The following is a 26321-nucleotide window of genomic DNA, read 5'->3' as shown; positions in this document are numbered from 1 at the left end:
GAAGTCGATTTTGAAGAGATTAAAAATATTCCTGGAGTGATTGATGAATGTCGGATGAATCGTGTGAATGGTGAAAAAGTGAAGAGTTTATCTGTTCTTTTATTTGTTGATATGGAGTCTCTCCCTACTCAAGTGCAGTTGGGGTATATAAACTACAGAGTCACAGCATTTATCACAAGACCAATGGAGTGTGACCATTGTAAAGCTTTTGGTCATGTTTCAAGCGTTTGCAGAAGGGAGAAACCGAGATGTCCAAGTTGTGGAAAATATCATATCATGTGTTTTAAAAGTAAGGAAAATGTGACATGTTGCAATTGTGGTGGGAACCATGAAGCTACATTTTTCGATTGCCCTACAAGGGTGAAAGAGAATGAGGTGGCCAAATCCAGGGATGTCCAGAGTATTTCATATGCAGCAGCTGTTAAAAGGGTTGAGGGTTTGAAAGGTGCTCCTGAAGAGTTGATGGTGGTAGTTAGGCCTTCACTGGAGGCTGCAGGGGTTGCCTTTCACCAGCAGGACCTGGCATTTAAAGGTTAAGAAGGTGGCCTTCATAGCTATGGTGATTAATGGCCCTGCCAAGGTGGAGAGAAGGTATAGGAAAATAGGTATCATTGTGGATGTGGCAGAGCGGTTCCTGGAACTGGAAGACTTCACAGTGGATGAGTTACATTGAAATATTGTCACAAGCCATACCACCCTTTCAGGCCCTAGAGCGTGAGAAGGGAGATATGGAGATTTGAAAGAAGGAAGAAGTAGGAGTTTTGTTTTGGTCAATGTACTATTTTTATTTAGGTGTATTAAGTTAGTTTCCCTATCACATATGGATTTTATTTTTTACCTTGTTTTGGTTTTTCAACCCGTCCAGTGGGTGGCGGCAATACACCTTTTGTGGTTGTAGTCCGCCATTGTCCCACAGAAGAAGGAACCAGCAAGGTGTTGCTAAAAGACGTCATTATTGCGCGACACCGCGCAGCTCCACGCCCCCAAATAGCGCGACATTACCGTGCCTCCTTCTTTCTCAGGTGAGTGTTTTTAACGATCTAGAAAAGGTTGTTACTTTAGTGTTTGTAAATTAATACAGACATTCTGCTAGCGATGTATTTAATTGCAGTTATGTGCTGAATTAAGCGTCAAAAAAGTATTAGCTTACCTTGCTAACTACAGCATCTGGTACGGTCTCTGATCTGGTAGTATCATTCTAGCTATCTTGCCATAACAATGGCGTCGGCACCGCAGGTTGAAAAGAAATTCTGTTAGCCCAATAATTATTGGTTTGCCGCGTGTTTAATTTTGTTTTAAACCCAAATTATCAAAAGCGGTATGGACAGCTGCTTACACATTTGGTGGTAAACAAACAGTTAGTTAGCATAGTTTACCTGCACGTCGTTGTCCAACTCCCTGGTATGTTTACGAATGTTAGCTAGGTAGTTACCTCAGGGATGTCACGTGATGTACAAGCCTGCCGTACGTCACACTAACTGCAGTTTCACCAAATGTTTTTATACAAACGGTATATAGTTTTCTTTACCATGTGTTTATCATGAGGTGGTGCATTGTAGAGAGAGTGATTTTCAGTGTTTCTGTTTCTATGGCTACAGCAGGTGTCACACAGGTGGCAGTAAAAAGACAAGCTCATGGCTATGGCAGCAGAGCCAGTGCCAGATGCAGTCTGGGACGAACGGCAGGCCTATGAAGAGCTCCTGTACTGGGACAGCCTGATACAGCGAGGCCATCGCCTGCTACCACACGACTTTGACAGGTACTGTATCGCTCCAGGGTGAAGTTTCAATGAGGTATAGATCTAGGATCCACATCCCCAATCCTAACCTTAAAGGAAAACTACACCTAAAACTATATTTGGGTATTTGTTTCATTAATCCATTGTTGATATAGTCCCAAAATGTTTTGCATGTCAGAAATATAGAGTTTTCCAGACATATAACTTTCAAAATACAAAAATATAGCCGGTATGATGGATTTGCATTATATGGTGCAAAATGCATCATACTGGCTGTATTTATGTATTTTGAAAGTTATGTCTGGAAAACTATTTCTGGCATGCAAAATATTTTGGGACTATATCAACAATGGACTAAGAGTTGTTGGGTGGAATTTTACTTTAACCATTAGTGGGGGGAAATGCAAGGAACACTTTGACTGAAGAGCAGTGCCTTCTCTCATCCATGCCTTTACTCTTATTTCACACATTGACTGGTTATAATAATGTTACATTATGACAACTACAATGTAGTATTTCTACACACAAGGCATTTCAATTCGCTCCAAAGGTTGCACTAATCTCTGCCAAAATTGGTCGATGTTGAATCTACAGAGGTGAACTTAGTACTGTAATTGGTTTCTATTCTAACTACTTTGTGTCTCTCTCCCCTCCCAGATATGAGGAGCTGCGCTACTGGTATGACTGTCTCTGTTACGAGGAGGAGCTGAGGCAGTACGATGAGTACATCGCCGCCATACAGGAGATGGAGGAGAACCGACTCCAAACTGAGGTTCAAACTTCCACCTCGACCGTTTCCCTTCATGTCAATACAAATTCCCTGTGTGTTTGAATGTAGCGCTGGCTCATGCCTGTCACCTCCGAAAGAACACAAGGTTTGGAGAATCAGAATTATCCCTAGGTGTTGTGTTGAATTCTACTTGAAGAACAATTTGTTTCACCTGTACAGCACAGAAGGCTGGAGAGGGGAGGATGGCTCATTATAATGGCTAGAATGGAGTGGATGGGATGGTATCAAGCCCTTGGAAACTGTGATGTGTTTAATACCATTCCATTCACTCTGTTCTAGCCATTACTATGAGCCTTCCTCCCCTCACAAGCCTCCTCTGCTATGCATACTGTTTATAGGCCAACACGAGAAGCCAATTGCACCTACTTTGATATGTTGGACAAATGGTCCTATGATTTGTTTCCAACATGATGGCCATTAATAAAATATTTTATTTCCCTTCTTGCTAAGAGGCATGTAAATGCAGAAGTTGTAGATGATACAGTAACTATAATTTTCCAGTCGCAGTTTTTCCCCTCAGTCTATTTGTACTTACTAGTCATACTGGTTTTCCAGATCATTCACACACATCCTATTCCATTGGAACAAGTTAAAGCAGTGCTTAGGGCTGGCATGGTAACTGTATAATCATGTAACCGACAATTATGGATGAAGACCGCCATGAAAATACAATAGTTGTTTTAATACCATAACATTTTAAAAGAAATTTAAGTTAACAAACTTTACCCAAAAGCATTAAAGTAAAATAAGTCTACTTCACATCTAACAGCCAATATAAGGAGAGACTAGAGGAGACAAAACTAGCCTGTTTTAGAATTTTGTGTTGTGGAACGAACATCTGCCTATAGATAGCTGGGCATTCAAAAAGGCAAGACGCACGGTTGATTTATTACAATAAGAACATAGATTTCAGTTTTCCCTTACAAATCGTTTTCCTACTGTGTGCCCAACTGAACACGACCCACATCTCACTTACCCTTTTCCATCTTACCTTCTCTCTTCCAGGCCCCTCCGGTGCGCACGCCTCCCATGCGTATCTTCGTGAGCGACGACCGACACATGATGGCGAAGCACGCGGCAGTGTACCCATCGTCTGAGGAGCTGGAGGCGGTGCAGACAGTCATCTCCCACGTGGAGTGTGCCCTCAAGACCGTCTCTGACCTGCTGGATGTGGAGGCCGGAGTCGGGGTGGCGCCTGTACCTGTGGAGGGGGCAGAGGAGAGGTAAGAAAGACTGATCAAAGACCCTGGTACTGCAGGACCTATACCAGGTGGTGTCAGAGGAAAGCCCGTAAAATTGTCAGACTCCAGTCACCCAAGTCATAGACTGTTCTCTCTGCTACCGCACGGCAAGCGGTACCGGAGCACCAAGTCTAGGACCAAAAGGCTCCTCAACAGCTTCTACCCCCCTCCCTGCCTTTTGTTCACTGCTGCTACTTGCTGTTTATTATCTGTGCATAGTCATTTCACCTCTGTGACTCTTAGGCTGCAGGTAGCCTAGTGGTTAAGAGCGTTTCGTCAGTAACCGAAAGGTCGCTAGTTCGAATCCCCAAGCCGACTAGGTGAAAAATCTGTTGGTCCTCTTGAGCAAGGCACGTAACCCTATTTGCTCCTGTAAGTCATTCTGGATAAGAGCATCTGCTAAAAGTCTAAAATGTAATGAATAATTCAACATAGGAAGGCAAGATGCATTTTTAGAGAGAAAGAAAAGTGAAGGATAACAGTACATCTAATCTTGGATATGTGTGGTTCTTCATATCTTGTAGATTTACTTATTGCATTTGTCTCTGAATAAGCATTTCCTTGGTACTCCCTCCCCTGTCCCAGTGAGGTGGCTCCCCCTCCAGAGCGTATCCTGCGTGGGGTGATGAGGGTGGGCCTGGTGGCCAAGGGCCTGCTGCTGAAGGGAGACATGGACCTGGAGCTGGTGCTGCTCTGCACTGAGAAACCCACCGTCACCCTGCTCAAGAAGGTGGCTGAGAACCTCTCCACCCAGATTGAGGTAGTGTATCTATTTCATTTAACCTTTACTCAACCAGGAAGTCCCATTGTGCTCAGAAGACCTCTTTCCCAATGGAGACCGATATCCTTCGATGATGTTAACGCTCTCTCTCTTTGGTCGTTTTGAAGTGAGAGTATGAGAGTGACCGAGAGAGTTGCAATAGGACCTATATTTAAAAAGGTATTTTTGGTTGTGAAAGGTGCCGCCTCTATGCTAATATTGTCTCTCTCTCTTTCTGTACTGTAAGCCAAGCCAACCCTTCTGTAAGCCAAAATCCTAACTGATTTATTTTCCCATCATTCCAACTCTACTAAAGCTCGTCACAGAGGACAAGTACGAGGTCACCCAGATCCCAGAGGAGGCGGAGATTGTGATCAAGAGCATCAAGGAGCCCGTCCTGACCCTAACCATTCACCTGACCTCCCCCATGATCCGCATGGAGGCTGAGCCAGAGGGTGCCGGAGCTACCACCCCCCTGGAAGGACCACCTGGAGGTATGACCCCCCCTCCCAGGGACCAGCCTCAAACCAGGCCAGGAGGCTGGGACTACCCAACAGTACCACGGCTGTGTTCAGGGCACAGCGTTGTGGGACGTCTCGGATAGAAATATGATGTAGAGATCTATTTGTGATATGTGCACCAATAGATATTATGTGTGATACTTCTATCTGCAATGTTCCACAACATTGTGCTTTGCTGAATGTAGGCAGCCCTGGACTGCACTTAACAGCAGGCAACTTCAGATCAGCTACAGCAACAGCTGATAATCTGTGTGTTACTATTCACTTAAAGCATGTTACTGTGCAGCTCCCTACTGATCCATACACTGAGACACCATTTAAATACCTGATCAGTCAATATAGAGGTTAGTGGAACCTGCACAGTGGCTACTTTAGAACCGATGACAGTGAACAAACAATCTGATTGGTTCTTCACTGGAGCTCAGAGTTCTTCTATTCGCTGTAATTATGTAACAAAACGGCGACAATCTTCATCGCTACAATGCCTCTTTTAGTCGTTAATAATGCATTGTGTAATAATGTTTTTGATGATTTTAATAACAGTAATGTACGACTTAATTTACAGTTAATTGTATTGTTCAAGTTAAGAAATGAAGGCTTTTCTGAGAATGCCAGCCAATGCGCGGATATAGATTTGATTGCATGTGTTTTTAATGCAGAACAGTGTAACGTGAGGCTCGTATTGCAGCAAAACTGATCGGCATGACAGGTAATGTTTTTGGACCCTTCCTTTGACCTGCCTGGTTGAATGGGAACACAACCAGTCACAAGCAAAGGATATGGAAGGGAAAGTGTATGTGAGAGAGAGCAATATGTGTGTGTGAGTGAGTAATGCATGGAGGTGTATGTGAGAGCGAGGCAAAAGGGATGAATGTGATCTAATTAAGTCAGGAAAAGGGCATTTTGAGTTTAATCAGCTTTAGTAGCTACGTCCTCCAAGAAAATGGCCTTGTCTTGGATCAAGGCCAGATTTGGTTGCTGGGGGAAGCCAAGCTGAAGCCAAGCAGTCATCAGTTTTGCTGCAGTACTGAGCCGACCACAGATGCATTCTGATTCCAACTGCCTTGTACAGTAATTCCAAACCTGATTGATTCTCTCTTACTAAGCCTTCTAGTGTGTCAGTTTTTAGGGACGCTGGACCTTTGACCAACTGGCATCTCATTCTGTCTCGGAAAGGGGCAGAGCAGTATGACCCAAACCACTGGGGCGGAGGGAAGGGGTACTAAGACTAGGATTGATTAAGACTAAGAAATCCCCCCCAGCAAAACCTTATATTGAGAAATATTATGCTCTGGTACCCACTGTGAATCTGATGGCTAGAGTACACTCTCATCACTTAGACCTAGCATAGGGTTTTGTGCTACAGGGTGGGTGGGTAAATCCATTCTCTATAAATGCGGGGAGTCCCCTTCAATCAAATTTATTCATAAAGCCCTTTTTACACCAGCCGATGTCACAAAGTGCTGTACAGAAACCCAGTCTAAAACCCCAAACAGCAAGCAATGCAGATGTAGAAGTCCTTGTCCTGCCTTAGGAAAAGCTGCCTCCTCCCCGAGCCTCGAGACAGAACCCCCCCCTTGGTCAAACCGTACCTTGTCTTCTTATCCCACCCATCGACCAATAGAAAAGCTAACGGTCGACAGCGATGCGCCGGCGGACGTTCTGGACAGGCAGAAATGCCTAACTGCCTTGGCATCTCTCCGCCACGCCAAGTGGTTCCAGGTTTGCATCCTGTCTTTACTTGTCAAATAAAGTGTTCAAATGTGCCTTTTATTCTGCCTTATCCCATAATGAGTTGTGAGTTTGTATGCTCTCACAATGCCTCATTGTTTTCTATGATTTCATTCTGTCTTCCTTGGAACTATATTGCTGTTATTTGCTAGTACAAATTATATTGTAGCTACGTTGTTTTTAAGGGTCCCTAAACACTATGTAACCATCGCTCGTTCAGAGGGATTGGGTTAAATGCACATTTTGGTTGAATACATTAAGTTGTGCAGCTGACTAGGTATCCCCTTTCCCTCCTAATTATTTGGCTCCAATGGTATATTGGAGGGATACTGCACTAACCTTCCTATGCTACCCTGGGTGCAATATTCCTGATGACTCAGTACGTACACAATTGGTTGAATTCGACTCGTATCACACTTTTCCTTTGTGCTGTCCAGGAATATTAGCCTCGTGAGCTGCCTGCAGCGCGCATTCATGTAAGCTCGCGGGATCATGCGGCTCGTGAGGCTACTGGAATATTGCACCCCTTTTTATTTTTTATTTGCCAGTGCTCTAGGTAGGTAGGTCGTTGGATATCGCACCCTCTTTGACTTAGCTCGGCCCGTGCTTGTCTCTCTCAGGCTAAGGTCAACGACCTGAAGTCGGCCGCCATCGTGATCCGTATCATGAGAGACCTGTGTAACCGTGTCCCCACCTGGGCTCCACTCAGAGGATGGGTGAGTCAAGTCAAACTAATATAATACATGTAATATTGACTATAATGATATACATGTCATATACAATAAATTATGAAATATATGTAAATAAATATTATTTCATTTGGTGGAAGCGGTGGGATCCAGGTCTGAACTAGATTCATTAACTACTGTTCTCTCTCTGTTCTGTCTAGCCTTTAGAGCTGCTGTGTGAGAAGGCCATTGGAACCTGCGATCGGCCAATGGGAGCAGGAGAGTCTTTCCGCAGAGTTCTAGAGTGCTTGGCGTCTGGAATCCTGATGGCCGGTAAGTCTTTTATCCCTAAAGACCTGTATCGGGTAAATAGAGAAAATATAGGGCCTAGAGCATAGCCTTGCGGAACACCTCTCAGAACAATGTAGAAATGACGTCCACTAAATTAAACTAATTCAAATGTTCTTCTGTTGTTCAAAGATGGTCCGGGTATCAAGGACCCTTGCGAGAAGGAGAATGTGGACGCCATCAGCCACCTGGACACTCAGCAACGTGAAGACATTACACAGAGTGCCCAGGTAAAACAGGCATCAGTTTTATTCGGTTAGGTGAAATATTTATGCCTATAACGTTCCAGGTAGAATTGTAACAAATGGATCTGACATGATTCCCTACTCTACTTGAAAAACGATATTATCTGTTCTACCCAAAAGATTTTTGTCGCTGAAATTTCTGTTATGTTGCGTCCTTAACACGCCCCAGGTAGAATATCAATTGTGTTATTCTCTCCTATGTGCTTCCTTTTGTGATTGACTGTGTTCTATGTTTGTTTTTCCCTGTCAGCATGCCCTAAGGTTGTCTGCGTTCGGACAGCTGTACAAGGTGCTGGGGATGGATTCCCTGCCTGCCAGGGAACCAAGGAGAACCATAGGGCCAGGTCTCAGAAACTACGGTTGTTAGTATCCCCTCAGTTTTTGGCGATCTTCCTGGCCTGTCCCATGCTTCTCAAATGTGACTTTCATATTAGCTGTCTAGTAGTAGTCTTGATGTGTTGTGATTTTGAACTTTTCCTGAACCTTGTCCCTTTTCCATGTACCTACCAGCTCAGATCCTGGCCAGTTCCACCTACCCTCCCAAGAGACCTCATGATGCCGCGGACAAAGGGGGAGACGACAGCAAGAAGAGGAAGTTCCAGAAATATCCAAAATTTCCTAGAAAGTCGTGTATGTATCCGAAGTGGTCTTCGAATGGGATATTTCGTAGCTATTCTACCATTGAGGCTCTTTCTGAGGAGGTTACATTTGTTCCTGTTCTGATATGCTCTCTCTCTCTTTTTCCCTTTCTTTCTCCCCCCTCCCCCATCTCTCTTTCTCACTATCGCTCCCTGTCTCTCTTTCACTCTCCCTTCCCCCAGCCACAGAAGAGAAGCCCGGGGACTCTCCTATGGCCATGAACGCCCTGATGCGTCTCAACCAGCACAAGCCTGGTCTGCAGTACCGTCTGACGGGTCAGAGCGGTCCAGTGCACTTCCCAGTGTTCACCATGTCCGTAGACGTGGACGGCGATACATACGAGGCCTCAGGGCCGTCCAAACGCACAGCCAAACTCCACCTAGCTGCCAAGGTAAGGGATTGTATGCCTAGGCGAAAACATGCTAGCTGTACCAGTAGACTTCCAGTCATTGTGCTATCATTAGTTAGCATTAGCGTGCAAAACTACCTGCACGTTCCTTCATACTGCACGTAGAGACAAAAATGGTATCCACGACTCTGGGTAACTAGACACATCTCACACTATCCCTTTAAGATGATGGTTAACTGGTACAACACAAGTTGGTCCCTGAAATCAAATGTTACTCTCTTTGAAAGAAACAGTAGTCTTTCTCCTCTCTCTGTAACCCTCGCTTGCTGTCATCAAAGTGTTATGTCATTGTTCTCGAAGAATGTAATCCACTGGTTTTGCATTGAATGCGTTGTCGTCTGTATTGACTCTGTTTATAATGGCTGCCGTCCACCAAGTCCTCTCTCTCCCTGTCCGTCTCAGGTCCTGCAGAAGTTGGGCCTGCCCACTGGGGCGGATGTGAAGATTGAACCAGGCGAAGAGGGAGGAGCCAACGTACCATCCACACCTACAGCAAGTGATGCGTCCATGGCATCTGACGAGGTAGTCATTCTCTCTTCATATCTCCTATGTTTTCTGACTTTTCCCTGTGACTTTTTTAAAATGGTTGACTTAATATACTTTCATAAAGCAGCACAAAGCATTGCTACTGTACCTGTAGACTTCCATTCATTGCGCTAACGATAGTTAGCATTAGCTTATGAAACTACCACTTCCTTCCTACTGCATGTAACAACATAAAAATGGTATCCGTGAGTTTCTGACTCTGGGTACGTAGAACAAGGGCTTAAATGCCAGAATCTCACAGTATACTTTCATAAAGCAGTTATGTTGCAATAGAGTTGTTGTTGATGTTCATTGGACTTGACTGTTCTGCTATGTCTTCCATACTATCAGAACGGTCCCATCCTCACCAAGCACGGGAAGAACCCAGTGATGGAGCTGAACGAGAAGAGACGCAGCCTGAAGTACGAGCTCTCTGCTGAGACCGGGGGCAGCCATGACAAGTGCTTCGTCATGGAGGTCAGTCAGTAGCAGATGGGCGGGGTTTGCATGCTTGGGACAATTCTATTGATTCATTGCGCAAGGATTTGAAAACTAGAGTAGATGAATAACCAGTAAGGTCAGAGCTCGTATCAACAAAGCATCTCAGAGTAGAAGTACTGATCTAGGATCAGGTCCCCCATGTTTATGTAGAATCTTATTCATTACGATCCTAGATCAGCACTACCACTCTGAGACGCTTTATGAATATGGGCCCAGATGTAGTTGACAGAGCAGGATGTGGAAACACAGTAACCAGCATGTGTCTCTTTGTTACCACCTCCGCCACTCACAGGTGGAGGTAGATGGACAGAAGTTCAAAGGTCGAGGCTCCAACAAGAAGGAGGCCAAAGCCTACGCAGCCTTAGCTGCTTTGGACAAACTCTTCCCCGAGGGGGCGGGGCCCTACTATAACCCTCACTCTGACCCCAAGAAGAAGAAACCAGTCACATACACTTCCATGGTAAGACATGATATAAACTCAGCAAAAAAAGAAACGTCCTCTCACTGTCAACTGTGTTTATTTTCAGCAAACTTAACGTGTAAATATTTGTATGAACATAACAACTGAGATATAAACTGAACAAGTTCCACAGACATGTGACTAACAGAAATGGAATGTGTCCCTGAACAAAGGGGGGGGGGGGTCAAAATCAAAAGTAACATTCAGTATCTGGTGTGACCACCAGCGGCATTAACCTCTGGTATCATTGGGACGCTCGCGTCCCACCTCGACAACAGCCAGTGAAATTGCAGGGCGCCAAATTCAAACAACAGAAATCCCATAATTAAAATTCCTCAAACATACAAGTATTATACACCATTTTAAAGATAAACTTCTTGTTAATCCAACTACGGTGTCCGATTTCAAAAAGGCTTTACGGCGAAAGCACACCATGCGATTATGTTAGGTCAGCGCCTAGCCACAAGAAACCATACAGCCATTTTCCAGCCAAGGCGAGGACTCACAAAAGTCAGAAATAGCGATTAAATGAATCACTAACCTTTGATCTTCATCTGGTGGCACTCCCAGGACTCCATGTTACACAAATGTTTGTTTTGTTCGATAATGTCCCTCTTTATGTCCAAAAACCTCCGTTTTGTTGGTGCGTTTAGTTCAGTAATTCAAAGGCACAAAACGCGCTCTCAACATCCAGACGAAAAGTCAAAAAAGTACAAAAAGTTTGTAGAAACATGTCAAACAATGTTTAAAATCAATCCTCCAGGTTGTTTTTGTCATAAATAATTAATCATATTTCAACCGGACAAAAGCTTCGTCAATAGAAAAGGAGAAACGAGAAAGGTGCGCTCCCGATCACACGGTGGACTCATGTCTGGAAATTTCCACTGTCCACTCATTGAAAGTGATGTATCTCCCTCATTTTTCAGAGTAAAAGCCTGAAACAATGCCTAAAGACTGGCCACATGTAGAAGAAGCCAAAGAGATCGTGAACTGGGTCCTAAGTCTTTGTATGGTGGATAGGCTTTCAATGGAAAAACAGCCTTTCAAAATAATAGTACTTCCTGGGTGGATTTTCCTCAGATTTTTGCCTGCCATATCAGTTCTGTTATACACAGACATTATTTTAACAGTTTTGGAAACTTTAGTGTTTTCTATCCAAATCTACCAATTATATGCATAGCCTAGCTTCTGGGCCTGAGTAGCAGGCAGCTTAATTTGGGCACGCTTTTCATCCAAAATTCCGAATGCTGCCCCTTACCTTATTGAAGTTAAGTACTGCAGTGCAACTCCTCCTCATGGACTGCACCAGATTTGCCAGTTCTTGTTGTGAGATGTTACCCCACTCTTCCACCAAGGCACCTGCAAGTTCCCGGACATTTCTGTGGGGCATGGCCCTAGCCCTCACCCTCATATCCAACAGGTCCCAGACGTGCTCAATGGGATTGAGATCCGGGCTCTTCGCTGGCCATGGCAGAACACTGACATTCCTGTCTTGCAGGAAATCACGCACAGAACGAGCAGTATGGCTGGTGGCATTGTCATGCTGGAGGGTCATGTCAGGATGAGCCTGCAGGAAGGGTACCACATGAGGGAGGAGGATGTCTGCCTGCAATGACAACAAGCTCAGTCCGATGATGCTGTGACACACGGCCCCAGACCATGACGGACCCTCCACCTCCAAATCGATCCTGCTCCTGAGTATAGGCCTCGGTGTAACCCTCATTCCTTCGACGATAAACACGAATCCGACCAGCACCCCTGGTGAGACAAAACCGCGACTAGTCAGTGAAGAGCACTTTTTGCCAGTCCTGTCTGGTCCAGCGACGGTGGATTTGTGCTCATAGGCGACGTTGTTGCCGGTGAGGTCTGGTGAGGACCTGCCTTACAACAGGCCTACAAGCCCTCAGTCCAGCCTCTCTCAGCCTATTGCGGACAGTCTGAGCACTGATGGAGGGATTGTGCGTTCCTGGTATAACTCGGGCAGTTGTTGTTGCCATCCTGTACCTGCCCCGCAGGTGTGATGTTCGGATGTACCGATCCTGTGCAGGTGTTACACGTGGTCTGCCACTGCGAGGACGATCAGCTCTCCATGCTGTCTTAGGCGTCTCACAGTACAGACATTGCAATTTATTGCCCTGGCCACATCTGCAGTCCGCATGCCTCCTTGCAGCATGCCTAAGGCACGTTAACGCAGATGAGCAGGGACCCTGGACATCTTTCTTTTGGTGTTTTTCAGAGTCAGTAGAAAGGCCTCTTTAGTGAACTTTGTTTTCATAACTGTGACCTTAATTGCCATCTGTAAGCTGTTAGTGTCTTAACGACCGTTCCACAGATGCATGTTCATTAATTGTTTATGGTTCATTGAACAAGCATGGGAAACAGTGTTTAAAGCCTTTACAATGAAGATCTGTGAAGTTAGTTTGTAAAAATCCAAATATCTTTGAAAGACAGGGTCCTGAAAAAGGGACATTTCTTTTTTTGCTGAGTTTATCTTTCGTACACGCACTGTAATGCACCTCACAATACTATAGAATCATGACTAGGAATAGCCATTAATTAATCCACACAGACACCATGAGTAGGAACCCTTTAGTGACCTCTGACCCTCCCTCAACAGCATATCCCAGGCTTTGGCACTATTCGAGGCATTCCAACTGACACGGAGCCTAACAACCGGGGCCACGGGCGAGGCAGGGGTCGAGGAAAGCCTACGACTGGCAGCAGCTACAACCAAAGTAGGACACTTCACTTGGACTGTCTATCTCAGGATCTAGACTGGACTTAAGGCCTTTAAAAGCATGTTCTCACAGAGATGAGGTTATCAGAAAATCATTCAAATATGGCTTATTTTAATTATTTAGTAAATAAGTTAATGACTAGACAATAAGCCTATAGTCGGACTGTTCTAGAGAGCTTGTTAGGAAATCGTACAACTCTTTTGGGCTCCTTTGCGTTAAGGTAATAAATCTCTCTTTTCTTGTTAACAGCAAACTACCGTTATGGAAGCAGTGCTGGCTCTGGTTATCGTAAGTGTTTTTTTCTCTCCACACTGTTGTCAAGGGAACTAATGAGTGATAGATTAGGTGTGTTAATTTGTGTTTGGTAACTTATCCCTTTAGCCTTATCTATTCTATAGCCACTATAGTCTATTGAGTCACTGGTACCCATTTGAATTCCTTAAGTACTTCCTTCCTTCAAGTATAATCACTAGAAATCCATGAATTAGATAGCCATGTGCCCCCCTTGCATCACCTTTTCTGTCCTCCTTGGCCTCTAAGTTGAGTCTCAACACTTACACATTGCTTCTCTTATTTAAACCCTAGCATCTCTCTCCATCATGTTGACTTGAATGCTGGGGCTGGGCTGCAACACAATGTTGAGCATTTGTCATAATAAGACTAATTAAAAGGAAAATATACAGTATTTTTACTTCCTAGTTGAAGTTGTTTGGCTTAGATACAGAGACGATCACTATACATTTCTCAGTTTTTCTCAAAAAGATATCCCCTTCAAAGCATTTGCTAAGTGTTCCTCCAACCAATACTAAATGTCCTCCTTTACCAATCACACTATCGTAACTTCATTGTCCATCTCTCCCTCAGACAATCTGTACAGTATGGGTGCAACAGAGGCTGCTTCCTCTACAACCACCTCCACCGGTGACGCCTCCACAGAGCCAGACGCCAGCGGCAACACCACCGGCTACGGCACCTTCTACCCCGAATCATCCTACACCACACCGGCCATAACCGCCTCCGCCACCTCGGCCGCCATGACCGCCCAGGTCGGTGCATCTTCCCTGGGTGCCTACCAGTCGGTGCCCCCTCCCCTGGACCAGCAGAGCCCCTATAGTTATGGCTACGGAGGGGATAAGAAGAGTCTGCTGACTGCAGCTCAGGCTCAAGCCCAACAGACCCAGCAACAACAGGTGGACTACTCTATGTACAGTACAGCCTACCCCAGCTCTGTCACCGGGGGCCAAATGTACAGTTACGGTGAGTGGAAATCTATATAAGGGGCCAAAGGAGGCCCTACACACTCACACGCATTCATACACTGGTAACTGCCCGATGTAACAGTGCCTTCAGAAAGTATTCTTACTGATGATGATGATGATAATAATACTAATAATAATAATGATGATGTGTGGGGTACAGAGATGAGGCAGTCATTCAAAAATCATGTTAAACACCATTATTGCACACAGTGAGTCCATGCAACTCATTAAATACTGGAACGTATTTAGCCTTGTCATAACAAAGGGGTTGAATACTTATTAGCTCAAGACATTTCAGCTTTTCCAATTTTTACATTTCTAAAAACATAATTCCACTTTGACATTATGGGGTATTGTGTGTAGGCCAGTGACAAAAAAAATCCACATTTATTCCATTTTAAATTCAGGCTGTAACACACCAAAATGTGAAAAAGGTCAAGGAGTGGGAATACTTTCTGAAGGCACTGTATGTGTGTGTATACCAATATATAGAGATTTTTATCTGATATTATTTCTGATATTGGGTCTGTCTTTAGTCACTTGATATCCAAATGTGGTCTTAATAATGGTTTAAAGAGTGTTAGTAGAGCATCTGATTGGTTGATTATTTAATGCCTTGTTCTTATTGATGTTTCATTGGTCCGTAGGCTACGGCAACCAATCAAGCTTCAGCATGTACGGGAACGCCTCCTCCCAGGGCTACGGGGCGGCTGCTTCTCCCCAGACCCAGCAGACCTCCTACCCCACGGGATACGGAAACATGAACTATCAGTACAAATAGGAGGTATCACACACACATCCCTCTCTCAAGCCCCCCACCAACCCTCTAAAGCTTTCCCCCAGAGGAAAAGAAGACCCTCATGTCTTTCTCTACTTTCATTATATTGATCTAAAATTGATTAATCCTAAACCCTCAGTCATTTTCACCATCACTTTATTTCCTAAACCAGACTATCCATTTCTTTATTTACCATGTGGTAAATGTAACCTAAATGTGTCTAACAAGTAGTTCAGTTCTGTATAGGGATTACAAAAAGGAAATAATAATAGCGCTTTCGGAATGATGCTATCTTGGGTCATATACTTCTTGTTTTGTTCAAGTCTTTTTATTATAATTTTTTTCAATAAAAAAATGTACACTTTGTTTTTCTGTTGGCAAGCCACCTGAGGTTGAATGTGAATGTAAACGGAGAATCTGTTCTTAGTCTTTTAAAATGTCTGTTTCAAAGACTTGTTTTCTTTCCATTTTTAATTTGAATCACTATTTTATGTTTTAATTGTTATTATATTAACCAGCAGTGTGGTAAAAAAACAAAAATAAGTTGACAGTAACTTGGATTTGAATGTGAAAGAGCAATGGAAATGTGTTAATTGCTGTTTCATTGTAAGGTTTCGGTAAAAGGCTTGTATCTGGTTGTTTGTAAGAATAAATTACTTTTATTTTGGAGCAAAGTGTCATACTTTACATACACTGACCACTGTTTTGACCTGGGTTTAAATACTATTTGAAATAATTTCAAATACTTTTATCTGTGCTTGATTGAACTTGCCTGTTGCAATGCAAACAATAGGAAAGTCCCAAAAGTGCAAACTCAAACTCCAGGCAGCCTAAAGCAAACGTTCAAAGTATTTGAAAGGTATCAAGTACTTAATGAACCCAGGTCTACTGTGTTTAGGCTTCTTCTCCACATGGCAACCGATCCCCTGACATGTTTTCATGCTGCAGGCCAACATGTTATTTATTACTTTTAGTTCTGTATTGAATATAGACTAAATCCTATAGTTGACCTGACTGGCGGTGGTTACATTTTAAATGCCTAGAAAGACTATGTAGCTAGCTCATCTTGAGCATCACTTTAAAATCCCAGGGATGTTCCTCACAAGTAACATTACGATGCAGATCATGGCTCATGCATTGGGAGCCAATAGCCCAAATGCTTTCTCTGAAGGTATGCTATGCTTTAGTTTCTACTTAGCCAATAACCACTGAATGCACTTCCTCATTGTGGTTCTAGAGCCTGGCCTACCATACCCCACTGTATGTACTGTAGCTAGAAGAGTTTGTTTGCAATTTACAACTATCAGTTCATTGAGAACGTCTGCTTCTTAATCATTCAAAAACCATATGACATAAATGGAAAAACATCCATTGTGGTGTAGATTTTGCATTTAAATTTTGCCCCATATACATGCAATACAGTTTTATTCACAGCTTTTCCCCACAATTCCGATTAACCACCATACATTATCAATGTCCTGTTCCACTACTACAGCGGTGTCAAACTCATTCCATGAAGGGCCTATTGTCTGCTGTTTTTTTGTTTAAGACCTGGCTAACCAGGTAAGGGTCGTGCACAGCCTTCCATGGAATACGTTTGACCAGAGAGGGAGAGGCAACAAGAGAGGGATTACGGCCCAAAATCTGTTTTCTCCATCGGGTTGCGTTTTTTTCGCTCGCCAAGCTAGTCGTTTTTGTGTGGAGGTCAATGAGTGTCGAATTTGGTTAACAAAAAATGTAATGGCTTATTTTACTACGTGTGGCTTATTTGATCAAATGTACGTTTTGTAATGCTTAGGTTGTTCTGAGTCTACTTATATTAGTAGGATAGGTAACATCCCGTCAAATTTGAGAAAAAACACTATTGGAGTTTATCAAATGGATCAATCACTCGCCACCAGCATTTTCTATTGAACCGTGATCGTGTCTGCTGCAAACATGGAGACCTCATAAGTCTCTCTGTGTTTCACAGCTGTGATTGGATAAGTTAAAAGTGTCATTGAAAAATAGTCATCAGTATAGATACCTATCTATACAATGCTGCTATATACGTGTGTGTGTATATATATATATAGATTGGACACACCTACTCATTCAAGTGTTTTTCTTTATTTACTATTTTCTACATAGTAGAATAATAGTAAAGACATCAAAACTATGAAATAACACATGGAATCATGTAGCAACCAAAAAAGTGTTAAACAAATTTAAAAAAAGAATATGTGAGATTCTTCAAAGTAGCCACCCTTTGCCTTGAAGACAGCTTTGCACACTCTTGGCATTCTCTCAACCAGCTTCATTAGGGCAAAGGGTGGCTACTTTGAAGAATCTCAAATATAAAATAAATGTTGATTTAACACTTTTTGTGACTACATGATTCCATATGTGTTATTTCATAGTTTTGATGTCTTCACTATTATTCTACAATGTAGAAAATAAAGAATACCCTAGAATTTGTAGGTGTGTCCAAACACATTAGCTAGAATGGTCCCACCTGATCTTGCCTCCTCCCTTCCATTTTTGAAGACATTTATTATTGTTTATTATTGTTAGAGCGGCCAATTGAGTATCTGGTCAATATAATGGATAATCTGTGGTTTGACACGTGTACTGTTAGATCATTGATGTGCAGCTCCTTTGACCTCAGGACCTCTCAGGTCATGTTTCTGAGAATCTGCTCATACATTGACAGATGAGTGAATATGGCAAGGTCACACAATGCTGCTAGGTGGGGCCTGGTGGGGTCATAGAGGTAAATGTACAGTAGTAAACAGTGAAGTGGGGTCATAGAGGTAAATGTACAGTAGTAAACAGTGAAGTTAAACTAGCTGTGATTTATAATAAACTACCTTTTTTTTGCAAACATGATGGGGGGGCATTCCAAGAAAAGGAAGAAGACCCCTTGCTCAAAAGCAATCCATCAAGCCTTCAAGATACTGGTGAAGAGAGGATAAGGAGAGAGAGAGTAAACAGAGGAGAGAAAAAAAATAAGTTTGAGAGACAGAAAAGGAGAAACGCTGATTAACACTGAGGTGGAAAATGTGGAGTCTGACCATTAGCTTTTATAACCAATGTCAGTCACATGCTGCTAGCACTCCTCTGATCCCAAGACTGACTCAGGGTCAAGGGTGTGAGCAACTGTCATGCTCCAGTGGCATGGTGGTAGTCTGGGCTTGATCACAGACTGGCCTGGGGTTGTGGGTGGGGCTTTGGGGTGGGGCGGGGCTGGCCCTGGGGTTACCTTGGTTCTATCAGGACAGACAGACAGGAGCTGATAAAAGAGGAGTGGAGACTGAATAGACAGATGAGTGTTGGCCCGGCTGCAGTAGGACACTCAGGACAACTCTCTACCATCACTTATCACAGTGAGTATATTTACATGACATTCTTATCAACCTGTAGGTTTTCAGTGTAGGAGAAACAGCACTTTCAGGTTTTTTTCATATTGAATAAGGCTGGCTATTTGTTTTTTGCTAAATAGATCTGCATTTTCTGTTTTTACTCTGTGTAAAGTTGACTGCTCTGTATCTGGGGTTTGGAGAAGCTGTTCTGTAGGTGAGATATAGGTTATTTAAAATAGTTTGTTAGGTACAAAACTTCTGCTATATTCATTCTTTGACACTTCTAATGCAACGGGCATGAGAGAGATGAGATCACGAGTCATGACCCTTCCCTGGGTCATGGTTTGACAGGATACAGTTTATGTCAAATTGAATTCAAAAGTTGAATTTGTTACCATTTTAGCTAACCCTAATATTAACCTAATTATCCTAACCGGCTACGAATGGTCAACTCTGACAAGCTGTAATACGATCTTCCCTGCCACAGTGGTACTAGAACTCTGATTGGCAACAGCGAGTCCCAGCTGGGATTGGTCAACTCACTAAACAATCAATAAGCTGCCATTTTGGACTTACAAGAAGTGGTGCTTGCTCTGGGGAAGATGGAGAACACATGATGCGAGAGCCTTTGTTACTTGTGGTAGTTTGTTTTCTTAGTTAGTGCAATGTAAGGTTATTGCTCGTGCTGAGTTGGCAGTGTTTGCATGTTTCAGTTTCAATCTGTAGTTTGTGCTTTGTCGGGGAAAATGCTACAAAGTGCCATATCAGGGTATTTTCAGTTCTTCTGTAGTCCTAACATTGGACTTGGATTTTGTCAAATAAAACCAAAGCAAGTTATCATGACTTGTTTTTGTCCTTCAGATGGCCCTTCCCCTGTTTACCCTCCTGCTGACTGCCCTCCCTGTGGTCCACTGCCTCCCCACTGCCTTCCAGGACCTGGAGCAAAGCAGCAGTATGTACATTTTCAACAGTGGTGGGAGGTGTCATAGAAGGACAGTCATGTAATGGCTGGAATGGAATAAATGGAATGGGATCATACATATGGAAAACCCATGTTTGACTCGGTTCCATTGATTCCATTCCAGACATTACAATGAGCCCATCCTCCTATAGCACCTCCCACCAGTCTCCACTGCTTTTCAGTTATACTTCCACTGACGCATCCCATTTGGCTACAAATCAATCTGTTATAGTAAGTTGTGTGTGTATATACACTACATTTTCTGAGACGCTATGCGTTTGTTGGAGGATGTAATGGGTTTGATTCCTGCATGGGCCTCATACACTTGAACTGTACATTTCTTTGGTTAAAAGTGTCTGTTAAATGGCTATAATACTACATGTATGGTGGTGGTTTCTCCCCCAGAGAACCAAACGTCCATCCGGTTCCTGGCTCTGGGGGACTGGGGCGGGGTGCCCTACCCTCCCTACATCACACCAGTGGAGAAGGCTACAGCCTGGGAGATGGGCAAGATAGCAGAGCAGATGGGCGCAGACTTTGTTCTTGCCCTGGGTGATAACTTCTACTACTCTGGAGTGAATAGTGCAGATTCTCCAAGATTCCAGGTCAGTTGTTAAGCAGAGTTACTCCAGCTATGGCAAAATGGATCAAATATCTGTACTTTCTTTGCTGTGAATGTTTTTCTGATCCTAATGGTTAGTTGCTGTGTGTTACGTCTTGAGGAATTTTAAATGTGTACTGTTTGAAAACAGAATGGGAATGTGCTTGTTTATCAATCTGTCTAAAATTACCTCTGCCCTCTCAGGATACCTTTGAGCGTGTGTACACGGCTGACTCTCTCAACATTCCCTGGTACATCCTGGCTGGAAACCACGACCATGCGGGCAACGTCAAGGCTCAGATCGACTACAGCCGCAAGTCTGACAGATGGTAAGAAATGGACACTTAGACCAGAGACAGAGGCGAGATATCTCACTCGCTCTTCTTTTCTGGTTCATGAACTAAGCAAGCAAGACCCAGCTGATAATGCATTGGTGCCTATGGGACAGCCACCCCTTCAGCAGAATGGAACTGTGACCCTTTTTTTCAATGGTAAACCACCGGAGTGGGACATCTTCATTTATCCACTGTCTTTGCTTAGACCTTATGCAAGTCTTTGACAGTATAAAACCTTTAAGTTTTCCTTATCTCTCTTCATCATATATGTTGTATCATGCAGCAGAATCAGTCTTTTCACTGCATAATCCTAGTCTGCATCCCAAATGTCTAAAATAGTACACTGTTGGGATTAGGGTGCCATTCGGGATGCAGACCTTTTCACTGAGCTGTTTCTATCTTAACCTTCATTGAGCAGTCTTCATTCATTGTGCCTCAATTCCCCCCTCAGGCGGTTCCCTCACTACTACTACGAGCTGAACTTCCGTATCCCCAACACCAAGCACACTCTGAGCATCATGATGCTGGATACAGTGATGCTGTGTGGTAACTCTGACGACTACATTGATGAGAAGCCCCGTGGACCACTCAGCACCGTTGAGGCCAACCGACAGGTACACAGATTATTCTGGGCTTTGTTAAATAAAATGTTTTTGGCTTGAACTTTTAAAGTCACTTTAAGATTTGAGATTCTATTGACTTTCTTTGTTCCACCGACCCTGTCAACCTGACCATTGTTGCAACTGGATGTACTTTTGACACTTGTTATTCTTTTGTCCTTATGGTTAATTAATTGCAACTGCTGACAAATTCTCCATCAGAAATTCAAAAAAACAATGTAATAGAGGAAATGATCAATAACTAAGTCTTAATTTACTGTATCCACCTACCAGCTGACCTGGCTGCAACAGAGGATGGCCCGGTCCAAGGCTGACTTCCTGCTTGTGGCTGGTCACTACCCGGTGTGGTCAGTGTCCGAGCACGGCCCAACAGAGTGCCTCCTGAAGAGACTACGCCCCCTTCTGGTCAAACACAAGGCCACTGCATACTTCTGTGGTCACGACCACAACCTGCAGGTTTGTGGAGGTTTTGAAAGTTAATTTCGCATAGTCTTCTCCTAAACTACTAGTGGTGTAACCAACTATTCTATCAACCAGAGGGTTGCTGTTAGATAAAGGAAGGCCATATGGAAGATTGTTTACTTTAGCATGTCACTTTAGCATTCTCGATTTATTGATGGATAATGTTAAAACTCCTTCGGGATCGGTGACCCTTCCATGGGACGGTTGCGCTAACGTAGGCTAATGCGATTAGCAAGAGGTTGTAAGTAACAGAACATTTCCCAGGACATAGACATCTGATATTGGCAGAAAGCTTACATTTTTGTTAATCTAACTGCACTGTCCAATTTACAGTAGCTATTACAGTGAAAGAATACCATGCTGTTTGAGTGCACAATTATGAACATGAAGTTATTAATAAAAGAATTATACACATTTGGACAGTCTTGATACAAAACTCTGAACAGAAATGCAATGGTTCATTGGATCAGTCTAAAACTTTGCACATACACTGCTGCCATCTAGTGACAAATCTAAATTGCACCTGGGCTGGAAAAATACATTATGGCCTTGCTTTTGCATTTCAAAGATGAAGGTACAAAAGAATGGTTGGTTTTTTTCTTTGTATTATCTTTCACCAGGTCTATTGTGTTATATTCTCCTAGATTCCTTTCACATTTCCACAAACTTCAGTGTTTCCTTTCAAATGGTACCAATAGTATGTATATCCTTGCTTCAGGGCCTGAGCTACAGGAGGTTAGATTTGGGTATGTCATTTTAGGTGAAAATTGGGGGAAAAAAAGGGGTGGATCCTTAAGAGGTTTTTTAAGTTGCATCTTGGTATCATTTGGAATGGCAAACTGTAGAACATTTTTCAACACAATTAAAAAATATTTTCAGGTAGTGGCTCTGTTTTAAAATGTTTGCGCTCTGCCAAACATGACCTTGACTGATTTTCCCCTCTCCCTATTCTCTCCTCAGTACCTGAAGGAGTCTGGTGTGGGCTATGTAGTGAGCGGTGCCGGTAACTTCCTGGACCCAGACACGCGTCACTGGCACCATGTCCCCAAAGACACCCTCAAGTTTTTTACAGGCCAGGCTTCTACCCTGGGAGGCTTTGTCCACGGAGAGGTCAGTCATAAATAGAATTGTCCATTCTAGCGTTTTATTGAATTGTCTGTATACTGTTTGTGGTTTTGATACTTGTAGATGGACTTTAGATGTGTTACATGGCAGCCTGTTCTCAATAGTCTCTGGTCAATAGTGCACTACATGGGGAATAGGGTGCCATTTCAGACGTACATTTGCCATTCCCTGAGGGATCAATAAAGTTGTATTGTATTGAAGGTAACCAAGGACAAGATGACCCTCACCTTTATCCAGGCTAAAGGGACGTCTCTGTACCGCACTGTCTTGCCACGCAGGGACATCGACGATGACCAAAATGGCAGCGACGAGGATAAGGATTAGCCCTAGTGGAAGAGATGACGAAATAAACGGTCACAATTGACGTGTATATATGACCTAGCCCTTAAATTAAGGACTACATTGATTTATTTTACAATAATTCTACTTTAGCAGTTCAATTCTGTCAAAGTACAATTTACTCAAATGTAGTCCTTCGTAAGGACTAGATATTGACCATGTACAATAGGATGGATGGCTGAGGTGTGGATACAAGACTGGTAGTTATTATAGCTTATGTTTGATGGATGGACGACTTCAGGTTGAGTTTTTAGAAAACAACCTTGGCATTATGAGTTTGCCTAAATGTAGCATAAAGGAAAATAATGTATTTCACAAATAATGACAGGATTTTTATTTTTAATGAAATGTAAGATTTTTTTTGTGTTCATTTAAAGAATAAATAACTTTTTGGATTTGTTTTCCTGTCATTTGTACATATTGATGCCAATCTGTTAGATATTTCAGGGCTTGCTATATTGGGCCTCAACATTAGCCCATTACATTGGCGTTGAAGGACCAAGTCATCTATTTGTCCTTGTACATGCTGCCCTCTGGTGATTAGGCTATTTCACTGCACCGCTAGTTAAGAAACAGTGACGAAGCGTCTTCCAGTGTCCTAAATGAATTGACTCAAAGGCCAGGCTCTGACAAGGGTTGATGACTGTAATGACTCAACTGAAGGGTGTTCACTAAGTCCAAACGTCATGATCAAATTGGTCTTAGGTAGTTGGACAGCTTGATGTCTGTCCACTTCTTTTTCAAACATTTGCTCTATTTAGATCTAAAATACATGCCCCAGTCTCGCCATGATCCCCTGAACCCACTGGTTGTAGGGAGCAGAGGTGGTTGTGTTGCAGTTAGGGTGAGTGCTGCTGACCATGCTCTTTTTAAAGATGGTGGGTAAATGATGTCCCGCTGACGCTGTCTTAATATGGAACAAAATGGTCAGTTACTGTCCGCTTAAGGGGTGGCGCGCCCATACTGTAGGCACCAATGCATTAGCGTCTGGGTCTGGTCTGCTTTAGTTCATTGACTGCATATGAACCAGATAAAATGAGGGAGTAGGTTGTCTCTGGTTGTGCTGCTGACCATGCACTTTTGTCCATTGGTGAGGAGAGCCTCTGGTCTGTTGCCAATAGAAGACCAATAGGGATCAGGGCTGAATGGTGTTGGCACTGTCAAGACCCACCAATAGGATTGACCTCAAACACACCCTACCAGTATTGTCCTAGGTTGATGTCAATGCATGTTGCGTGAGGTAGCCTACAATACCTTGCCAACATCTTATCCTTGGCCACATTGCACAATCCATTTGTTATTTACCAATGTATGCATGCAAATCATGAAGTACACTAGAAAATAATTGTTAGTTTAAATATAAGCCAATTGTGTAGTAGCCAGGCAGGCCCGGATCATCCAGTTGCAATCGTCACGGTACAGTAGGGAGCTGAGCTTAGTTGACCTGAGAGCAGGACAGGGACAGAACGGGATAGGGCCAGAGACTTACCGAGAACAGGTCATGTAGCCAGATGGCCGAGTCAGTCACACCATGGAACCAGGTCCTCTTAGCATGGGGTAAAAACCTTAAAGTGGAATTCCACTCCAAAATTATATATATATATTTTTTTCATTAGTCCACTTGATTCAGTCCCAAAATGTTTTGCGTGTCAGCAGTCAAGTTTAAATACCAAACAAGAGTTGAGTGATATTCCCAATTAAGGGTCATGGGTAGGGTTGGTTACAACATTCTGTTTCGACTAAATCGAGATGTCTGAATTGTTAATGTAATTAATGAATAGATACATGAATTACATATATTTTTACCTGACTTTGTAGCCCTTGTGAAACACTATTAGATACTGTAGCATGTTTTTTGTACCTTTATTTAACTAGGCAAGTCAGTTAAAAACTAATTATTTTCAATGATGCCTAGGAACAGAGGGTTAACTGCCTTGTTCAGGGGCAGAACGACAGATTTTTACCTTGTCAGCTCAGGGATTCGATCTTGCAACCTTTCTAACCACTAGGCTACCTGCCAACCAAGCTCTAACCACTAGGCTACCTGCCACCCCTTATATTGTTAGACACTGTAGCACGTTTACATTATTAGGTACTGTAGCACGTTTACATTATTAGGTACTGTAGGACGTTTACATTATTAGGTACTGTAGCACGTTTACATTATTAGGTACTGTAGCACGTTTACATTATTAGGTACTGTAGCATGTTTACATTGTTAGACACTGTAGCATGCTTACATCAGGTACTGTAGCATGTTTACATTATTAGGTACTATAGCATGTTACCATTATTAGATCATGTAGCATGTTTACAATATTAGGTACTATAGCATGTTTACATTATTAGATACAGTAGCATGTTTACATTATTAGATCATGTAGCATGTTTACATTATTAGATACTGTGGCATGTTTACTGCAACGCCATGAAACTTTCTCTCTTCTAGCATTATGTTAACTGCAACATTATGAAGACATTTCATTACCCATATAGCTGAGGATGTCAAAAACCAATTGTCTACACACAATGTTCCCTCAAACCAGCTGTGCTTTTTGTATAATTTGGCAGTCACTGTCTCCCTACAATAGTTAAATCACAGCACAACTTTGCATGCACCATCACAGCTGTAGAAAAATGTGAATCCTCCAGTTTGGCCAAACCTGCCAGTCACTACAATATCCCTACAATGTCCCAAACTGCAGGGAGCGGTAATCCACTCGTCACATGTTCCAATCTCCAATCCGTTTTAGGATTATCCCAAAATGTCCTCTACCGCACTGGTTATACTGTATCTCTACCTAGCAGGCCTATTCTCCCACTGTGGACTGACATCAGGGCCTGATCTTTATTGGATAACCAAGTTAAACATTAATTTTCCTTGTATAAACACGTTTATGAGTGGTTCAAAATCCAGTAAGACTGTCTCTCGCACATTGACATTCTAGAAACTTGACATAAAAATTCTAGAGTCAGTTCTAGAACATTCAAGTGGAACTCCAGCAGTGTCCCAGTTAGTCTGAGTAAGAACGACCTTTGCGGAGTCCTCATTAGTCCTGCAGTAAGCCCTCTTTACCGGTGTGGAGCGATACCTACTCCCAACGTCAACGTGTCTAAACAGTGTCACTGCTGGGCTTATGCTTTTTATTAGGCCTAGATCTGCTCTTAATAGGGCAGGTAGCTTCA

The 26321-nt window shown here is 43.0% G+C and overlaps 2 protein-coding genes across 5 annotated transcripts; both read left to right on the top strand.

Annotated features, from left to right (window-relative positions):
• Nucleotides 1-909: 909 nt before the first annotated feature.
• On the top strand, nt 910-16025 carry LOC106564530 (interleukin enhancer-binding factor 3). 4 transcript variants are annotated; one of them, XM_014130658.3, is made up of 20 exons: nt 910-1022; nt 1599-1759; nt 2396-2510; nt 3534-3751; nt 4355-4529; nt 4846-5023; nt 6675-6772; nt 7402-7497; nt 7671-7782; nt 7930-8027; nt 8293-8404; nt 8553-8672; nt 8864-9072; nt 9493-9612; nt 9967-10092; nt 10409-10576; nt 13194-13311; nt 13564-13602; nt 14179-14571; nt 15221-16025. In XM_014130658.3, exons 2-20 carry the CDS (start codon nt 1635-1637, stop codon nt 15352-15354), a joined length of 2754 nt encoding a protein of 917 aa, XP_013986133.1. In that variant the 5' UTR covers nt 910-1022; nt 1599-1634; the 3' UTR covers nt 15355-16025. The 4 variants fall into 4 exon arrangements, with proteins under 4 accessions (XP_013986133.1, XP_013986132.1, XP_013986130.1 ...); XM_014130657.3 differs by having other exon boundaries at nt 6585-6772; nt 8293-8386; XM_014130655.3 differs by having other exon boundaries at nt 6585-6772.
• A 2628-nt stretch (nt 16026-18653) lies between these two features.
• Nucleotides 18654-23529, top strand: ppa5 (Tartrate-resistant acid phosphatase type 5). Its single transcript, NM_001141418.1, is given in 8 exon segments — nt 18654-18716; nt 19554-19644; nt 20059-20258; nt 20459-20583; nt 21041-21203; nt 21483-21665; nt 22632-22781; nt 22998-23529. Coding segments are annotated over 7 exon segments (1035 nt in total). The 5' UTR covers nt 18654-18716; the 3' UTR covers nt 23121-23529.
• The last annotated feature ends 2792 nt before the right edge of the window (nt 23530-26321 follow it).

Source organism: Salmo salar, chromosome 12, assembly GCF_965601325.2.
Source record: "Salmo salar chromosome 12, fSalSal1, whole genome shotgun sequence".
In the NCBI taxonomy this organism is placed as follows: domain Eukaryota; kingdom Metazoa; phylum Chordata; class Actinopteri; order Salmoniformes; family Salmonidae; genus Salmo; species Salmo salar.
The sequence above is the reverse complement of the archived record's forward strand: the minus strand, read 5'-3'. Positions and strand labels throughout refer to the sequence as shown.